This window comes from Ceratotherium simum, chromosome 2, assembly GCF_057802395.1.
Source record: "Ceratotherium simum simum isolate JZ-2026a chromosome 2, ASM5780239v1, whole genome shotgun sequence".
Lineage (NCBI taxonomy): Eukaryota > Metazoa > Chordata > Mammalia > Perissodactyla > Rhinocerotidae > Ceratotherium > Ceratotherium simum.
The window spans coordinates 40657315-40664999 of record NC_141901.1 but is presented as its reverse complement, the minus strand read 5'-3'; the positions used below and the strand labels follow the sequence as shown (position 1 = coordinate 40664999).

At 52.4% G+C, this 7685-nt stretch overlaps 1 protein-coding gene across 1 annotated transcript; it reads left to right on the top strand.

Annotated features, from left to right (window-relative positions):
- Positions 1-1453: 1453 nt before the first annotated feature.
- Positions 1454-7559, top strand: TMEM79 (transmembrane protein 79). The gene is made up of 4 exons (XM_004436211.3): positions 1454-1611; positions 2371-3173; positions 3449-3662; positions 6515-7559. Exons 2-4 carry the CDS (start codon positions 2414-2416, stop codon positions 6726-6728), a joined length of 1188 nt encoding a protein of 395 aa, XP_004436268.1. The 5' UTR covers positions 1454-1611; positions 2371-2413; the 3' UTR covers positions 6729-7559.
- Positions 7560-7685: the final 126 nt, after the last annotated feature.

Genomic DNA, 7685 nt, shown 5'->3' with positions numbered 1-7685 from the left:
CGGCTGCCCGCGACAGCTCCTCCTCCGCCGGCCAAATCTCGCGATAGCAGCTGCACAGTTGCGGGCCAGTGGCCTGCTGCTGCTAAATCTCGCGAAATTAGTTTTCCCTCCCGGGAAGTTGCCAGAACTAACTCTGGGCAGCATGGCCTCTTTCCGGCTTCTCCGAGCACTTGCGAAAAACTTTATTGACAAAGGTGCCAGCGAACGGACAGTGGACTCAGTGAGGGGGCTGAAGCTAAGGTGGATGGGACAGATGGGCTCCCATGGGGCAGATGGGCTCCCAGCTAGGAGCGTGACTTTGCTTTGTCCTACAGTGGTCATTTGGTCCATCCTGCTGCCCCTTCACCCCTCCCCCCCAATATGAGCCGAGCCTCTTTCAGATTATTGGTTAGAGTGATTTCAGTTCTCCCCTTTTTCCATTATTTAAACAAACAAAAAAACATGTATGTGAAAATTTCCTTGGAAAGGGCCAAGCATAACTTAAGGGTAAGGCCCTCTAAGACATGACTCTTGTACTAGCATCTTGGCCCTTCAGCTCCCTCGCCCCCAAAGATTTCCACTTGCATATCCATCTCTCACCAGTCCAGCAAACATTTATTGAACACCTGCTGTCTTCCAGCCACGATGCTGGGTTCTGGAGACACAGAGATGAGCAATCCAGACACCATCTGGGCCCTCACAAAGCTTAAATGACTTGAGAGATAAGGTCCCACAGGAATGAGAAGTCACTCCCTCACGTATCTGCCCCCTGGTCCTCCCATTGGAAAGATCACCTTGGATTCCTATTGCTTTCTTAACCTTAAACCTAAGCTAAAAGGCAAGGTGTTTGGGGGGGCCTGTGTACATGCTGTAATGGGAACATAAATACCACCACCACCACTATGCTCCTGATTCCAGCCACCAACCTTCTTTTTGTTCCTGACATAGCCTAAGTCTTTCCCACTCGTTGGCCTTTCATTTGCTGTTCCTCTGCCTGGAACACTCATACTCCTGATTTCTCATCAGATCTCAGCTCGAATGTCACCTTGGCAAAGAGGTTTTCCCTACTGAAATTGTCTTATTTAGCTGCTAGGCTTCTTTATTATCTGTTACCCCAATAGAACAAGCTCCTTAAGGGCAGAGACCTTGCCTGTCATCTTGTTCTCTCTTGTGTGCCTAGAATAGAGCCTAGCTAATAATAGGTGAACAAATAAGTGTAGAAATTTCACCTCTTTTCTGGGTATCTCAACCTACTCCACACACCCTTGGATCCATAAACCCACTCTTCCCCCTCTGTTTCCTGAGCTGGAACCTCCTGCACATCCCATGTACCTAGAACACACATTTACCTCTGTGCCCAGCTGCACATTCCGCGCCCCCCCCCTTTCAGAAAGGATGACTCCTCTAACGCTTTTTCTGTCGGCTGATTCAGCAGGGCGGGCCCTGCCCCTTTAATCTGGGCCCCACCTGCTCTGGTCAGACAGGTTTGGAGACACAGGTAAAGGGAGGGACACCGAGAGGAACACTTGCAGTGCCAGCAGGGAGCTAGGCAGCTTCTTCCCGGACACTGGGGACCCACTGCCTCTCTCCAGATGGAAAATAAGAGGGTGTCATGGGTCCAAGCGGCAAGAGGTAGGAGGCTCTTGAGGAGGTGGTGGGAGGGGAATCAACCCCATCCAGAAGCAGTGAGATGGAGGATGGCAGGGAGGGGAGAAAACAGGAGAGGCAGCATGGGAAAAAGCCGTGATTAGACCTAGAAGTCAAAATGGACAGACCCAGGCCCTCCGGGGATGGAGGAGGTGGGCTAGTGAGGACTTTGGAAACTGACCAAGTACCAGATTGGAGAAGAAAAGAACAGGGTACACTGCTACTGCCAGCTCTTTGGGACAGATTTGTTGGCAAATCATTGGTATCATTTGCCAGGAGAGTTCCAAGCAGGGAACTGCAGGGAGAAGGGGAGGTTTGAAGGTGAAGGGGCAGCTTCTCTGTCCACAAGATCCTTAGTGGGAAGGAAGCTCTTGGCAAAATTCTAGACATCTTCTCTTCCTCCCATTCCTGCATTAGGGTGGCCATGACCCCAGGGGTTTTGGTGGAGGGGGATAGAAAGCGTGGGTGGGGGCTGGCTGAGGCCACAGCTGCCAGGGCCTGTGCCCCTTGACTCACCCTCTGCTGGATGGCATTTGATGTCGAAAGGGTGCCTCCATTTCAGCTGCTCACTTCCCTCCGCCTTCCCCTGTTTCAACACCTTCCTGCATACCATGTTCTCTCTAAGGTCCCAGAAGGGGCTAAAGCCCATGAGGCCAGCTTCCCTGGAGAGTTCCAGTTCTATCAACCCGTCCTAAGGGCTAGAGGACAGGAGCTTCTGACAGAGCTTTCCTCTGCTCTCTCCAGGGTGACGTGACCTCACGGTAGACCCCAGAAGTGAGGCCCCAGGATGACAGAACCCGAGACCCTGGCCCTGCTGGAAGTGAAGAGGCCTGAGGCCCCAGAGAAAAGCCCACCCCAGGCCTTGGTCCCCAATGGCCGGCAGCCAGAAGGGGAAGGTGGGGCTGAGTCCCCCGGAGCTGAGTCCTCCAGAGTAGGGTCTTCAGCTGGGTCTCCCACAGCTAGAGAGGGGACTGAGGATGGTCTAGACAGCACAGTAAGTGAGGCTGCCACCTTGCCCTGGGGGACTGGCCCCCCGCCCAGTGCCCCGTTCCCGGATCCCCCTGGCTGGCGGGATATTGAGCCTGAGCCCCTTGAGTCAGAGCCACCCACCAAGCTAGAGGAGTTGCCTGAAGATGATGTCAACCTGCTTCCTGAGAAGGCAGCCCGGGCCTTCGTGCCCATCGACCTACAGTGCATTGAGCGGAGGCCCCAGGAGGACCTCATCGTGCGCTGTGAGGCAGGCGAGGGTGAGCACCGCCGGACCTTCCTGCCCACCCGGGCCACCCACCCTGAGCCCTCTGAGTGCAAGTGGGCCGAAGCAGTGGTGAGGCCACCTAGCCGCTCCTGTGGGGGCTGTGGGAGCTGTGGGGGCCGAGAGGGGCTGAGGGCCGTGGCCTCAGTGGGAGCTGCCCTCATCCTCTTCCCCTGTCTGCTGTACGGGGCATATGCCTTCCTGCCCTTCGATGCCCCACGGCTGCCTACCATGAGTTCCCGCCTCGTCTACACGCTGCGCTGTGGGGTCTTTGCCACCTTCCCCATCATACTGGGTGAGCCTGGGCCCTGTGAGAAGGAAGGGGCTGTCTGGGAACTGGACTTGAGGTCAGGGCCTGCCTGGCTTGGGGAGCAGGAGAGTTTCCCTTCACTCAGCCCAGCCCCCTCAGGGCCTCCCACACCCTGCCACCCTGTGTGCCCATCTCCCTCCAGGATCACCTCAGCCCCACTGTGTAGGGCGCATACCCATGAGCTTTCCATTACGAATTCTGCCCCCAGCTTCCTGCCTACTGCTCCTGTTCTGACTTATGTGTTCTCCAACCCCACCCAGGGCTCCTGGTGTACGGGCTGAGCCTGTTGTGCTTTTCTGCCCTACGGCCCTTTGGGGAGCCACGGCGGGAGGTGGAGATCCACCGGCAATATGTGGCCCAGTCGGTCCAGCTCTTCATCCTCTACTTCTTCAATCTGGCCGTGCTTTCCACCTACCTGCCCCAAGATACCCTCAAACTGCTTCCTCTGCTCACCGGTCTCTTTGCCATCTCCCGGTGAGTTGGGGCTGGGGGTGGGGCACAGGGGAGGTGATGATGCTAGAGGGACCCAGGCATCTGAATATCTGGAGGGCCAGAGACAGGGAACTTTCTGGATTCTGCAATAGCCCAAATGTGCACCCTGGAGAGCTGAGTCCACTTTCTGCCTTGCACCTTACCTCACCTGGTAGCAGGTGATCAGTCACATGTCTTCCCAAGGGAAGTTGATTTCAGAGATACATATACCAACCTAGAACTGCAAGGGCTTTCAGGTGTCATGTCGACCAACCTCCCCTCATTGCAGCCACTCCTCTGTGGCACTCTGGTCAGGTGGCCATTAGCCTCTAGTTGAACACCCCCGGTGACCAAGTGCTCAATTCTTTATAAGGCAGTCTGTTTCATTTTTCAAAGGTCTTAATTATTAGAAAGTTCTTCTTTATATTGTGCTAAAGACTGCTGCACTTCGGGGCAGCCCAGTGGGGTAGTGGTTAAGTTCACACGCTCTGCTTCGACGGCCCAGGGTTCATGGGTTTGGATCCTGGGCGCGGACCTACACACTGCTCATCAAGCCATGCTGTGGCAGCGTCCTACATACAAAATAGAGGAAGATGGGCACAGATGTTAGCTCAGGGCCAATCTTCCTCACCAAAAAAACCCCAAAAAAACAAACAAAAACAACCCTGCTGCCCTGACTCTGTCCTCTGGAAATGCCTAGGACAAATGCAGATATTTGACAACAGCTCTCAATTCCCCTACTCCAACACACTGCTCCCCTAGTGTTTACTTTGCTAAGTGACCCTGGTCCCTTTACTGTCCTGGGTCCATTCCTTTAGGAAGGAAATTCTCCTGCTTGTCAAAGGTGGGGGGTGGCGGGACCCTGGTCAAGGGTATTGTCCTTCTGTTCATACAAACCGAGGCCACATTAGCTCTCATGGCAGCCTCATTACTCTCCTTTCGTTTAGAATTTACAGTCACTTGAAATCCTTAGGGGTGTTTTTTTTTTTTTTTTTTTTAAAGATTTTATTTATTTATTTTTTCCCCCCAAAGCCCCAGTAGATAGTTGTATGTCATAGCTGCACATCCTTCTAGTTGCTGTATGTGGGACGCGGCCTCAGCATGGCCAGAGAAGCAGCGCGATGGTGCGAGCCCGGGATCCGAACCCGGGTCGCCAGCAGTGGAGCGCGCTCACTTAACCACCAAGCCACGGGGCTGGCCCCTTAGGGGTGTTTTTAAGTGAACTACTGTTACCCCAGAAGGCACCTTTGAGTTTCTGAAGCCAAATGCAGGTCTTTCCATTTTTTCCCTAATACATTTCCTTTTGTTACTTTCGATATAGGATTCCAGGTAGTTTAACTGCTAAAACATTCTTCCTGTTGAACTAAAATCTGTCTTCCTGTCACTTCTGATTGTAGTCTAGTGGTCATCTGTCCCACCAGCCTCCTGACCATCATGCAGCCCTGCATTTTCTGCCAGTAGATGTTTCCCAAGATAAATATATTCTGGCTCATGTAACTCAACCTCGCATCTCCCTCTTGGGGAATGCTGGTCTCAGATAGAAGTTGGCTTAAGCAGTACAAATTATCAGGGAGCTAAAGGAAGACTCAGTGATTGTCTGGTCCATCTTACCCATTTTACAGGGAAGAAATCACAACAGATCGGGGAGAAGGGTTGCTCAGGTCAGTCAGCAGCAGTGGCAGACTAGAATCCAGGTCCCTTCCCTCTGTCATCCAGGGTCCTTTCTTCTCTACCATAGGCAAGTTACTTAAGCATTTCATGTCTGTTTCATCGTCTAGAAAATGGACTTAAATGAGCTAATTCATGTAGAGTGCTTAAGGTACTTGGGAAGGGTTCACTAAATGTGAACTGTTACTATTATTATGCCTGCTGCTTCCTGGAGCAGTAGAGAAGCAGTTGTTACTCTTCCCTCCATTTCACAGCTAAAAAGCAGAGGCCTGTCACCTTTATAATAAGGTCCTTCAGATATTAAGAGAAAGCTGCTGTGCTCCCCCACAGGGAGATGTATATTTTAGTGGATCTTCCAAGAGAGGAGATTTGATTGTGGCTGATCCATCCCTCTGGGCTTCAAGCCCTTGCTTCCTTACTCTTCTTTCCCTCTGCCCATCTAAAATGGCAGGGAGGGGGTGGTGAACAGGCTTGGGTTCAAATCACAGTTTTACTATTCCCCAGATGTGTGACCTTGGACCAGTCTTACTTAATCCCTTTGGAATCTTAGTTTCTTCACCTGCAAACGAGGCAATAAATACAATGGAATGTACTGCAGCTATAAAAGAATGAGGCTGTTTATATACTCATATACAGTAATCTCCAAGATATATTAGGTGGAAAAAAAAAATCAACATGCTACCATACTTCACAAAAGGGGGAAAAAGAAAACATCTTCTTGCTCACATATGCATAAAACATCACTTGATGCACAAGAAACCATAATACTGGATGCCTAGGGTGGGAGTGGAGTGGAGGTGGAGGTGAAGGAAGAGAAGAGGGTGGCTGAGAATCAGTAAGGGGGGAAGACATTTTACTATACTCATCAATACCTTTGAATTTTGAAACATATGAATATATATTGCCTACTCAAAAAATTTTAATTAAAATTTTAAAAATAAACAAATAAAAGAGGGGAATAATATACTCACCACATAGAGATATGGGGAGGTCTAAATTAAATAGTGCCCCTAAAGTAATTAGCACCGTGCCTGGCACATGATAAGTGCATGAGCATTGGCTGTTTTTGGAAGCCTGGGCAGTACCCACCAGCCCCTCCCTTAGCTCTCTGTTCTCCCCACCATCAGCCTATTGCCAGTTGGCTGCTTCCCTCAAAGGTAGCCCGACCTCTTTCTTGCCCCCCCTAGGCTGATATACTGGTTGACCTTCGCTGTGGGCCGCTCCTTCCGAGGCTTTGGCTATGGCCTGACGTTCCTGCCCCTGCTGTCCATGCTGGTGTGGAACCTCTACTACATGTTCGTGGTGGAGCCGGAGCGCATGCTCACTGCCGCGGAGAGCCGCCTGGGCTACCCCGACCACGCCCGCTCAGCTTCGGACTACAGGCCCCGCCCCTGGGGCTGAGCCACTCCAGCCTCTTGCCCCCTGCCCCGGATTCTCAGTGGGACAAACCTCACTACTGCCCAACAGGGATCCTATCCAATCAGAGCAGGGACTGTCCCCTCCTCTCCCCCAGTCGGCGCTGCCCTTCACCTTTGGAGGGGAGATAGTCGTGAGGGGGGCACTTAGACCGTTTTCTTGCAGGGAAAGAAGAGGGCAGCCATGTCCCATAAGGATGCTGAGGGCACGGGGCCAGGACCAGGAGCAGAGACATGATTCCTTCCTGAGCAGCCCCCCAGCACTGCCAGTAGGGCCCACCACTGCTGGAATCTGCTCCACTCTCCAGCCTCCTGTGAGGCAGCAGGCAGAGTCACAGCCAAAACTTGGACCATTTCTGTGCTCATTGTCTAAGTAGAGGGCCTCAAGGAGACTGGAAGTACTGCCCACGCCTAAAGAGAGAGGGTGGGCATCAGATCAAATAGAACTTTCACACTTGGTGAAAACCTTCCTGGGGGCTTGGGTTCAGGGCCCTCCACGACTGGACCTCATAGGCCCTTTAGCCTCAGTTAAGATGGTTACAGCTGCCCCAGCCCAGAGCTGCTAACAGCCTCTTCCCTTCCAACCAATTTAGGCCCCTGTAACTTCCCACCTCCAAACTGCCCAGAAGTCATGCCTCTCCCATGGGAAGAGGAGTGGACAGGGAAACCTGCCTCCCATGGAGGGGTGTGTGTGTATGTTTTTGTGTGTGTGTGGGGATGTCCATGCATGTGGTGGCTGGGTGGTTAGAAGGCATAGTGGCTGACGTGAACCCCATGTGAGTGTGTGTGTGTGTGTAACAATAAATGACTACCAGTCTTCCTCGGCTCTTCCTGCATCTTTGCCCCCCAGTCTCAAGAGTCCCTTCCTTGTTTGAGTCAGACTGCACCAGAAACCTCCCAGATCTATATGATGGAGAGTGGCTGCTGGGGCCTGGTCCCACCA

Bases quoted from the DNA above. Each gene is read 5' to 3' on its own strand.
- TMEM79 (XM_004436211.3), top strand. From the start codon at position 2,414: ATGACAGAACCCGAGACCCTGGCCCTGCTGGAAGTGAAGAGGCCTGAG. The intron at 3,174-3,448 runs GTGAGCCTGGGC...AACCCCACCCAG, and splicing joins CACCTTCCCCATCATACTGG to GGCTCCTGGTGTACGGGCTG. The intron at 3,663-6,514 runs GTGAGTTGGGGC...TGCCCCCCCTAG, and splicing joins GGTCTCTTTGCCATCTCCCG to GCTGATATACTGGTTGACCT.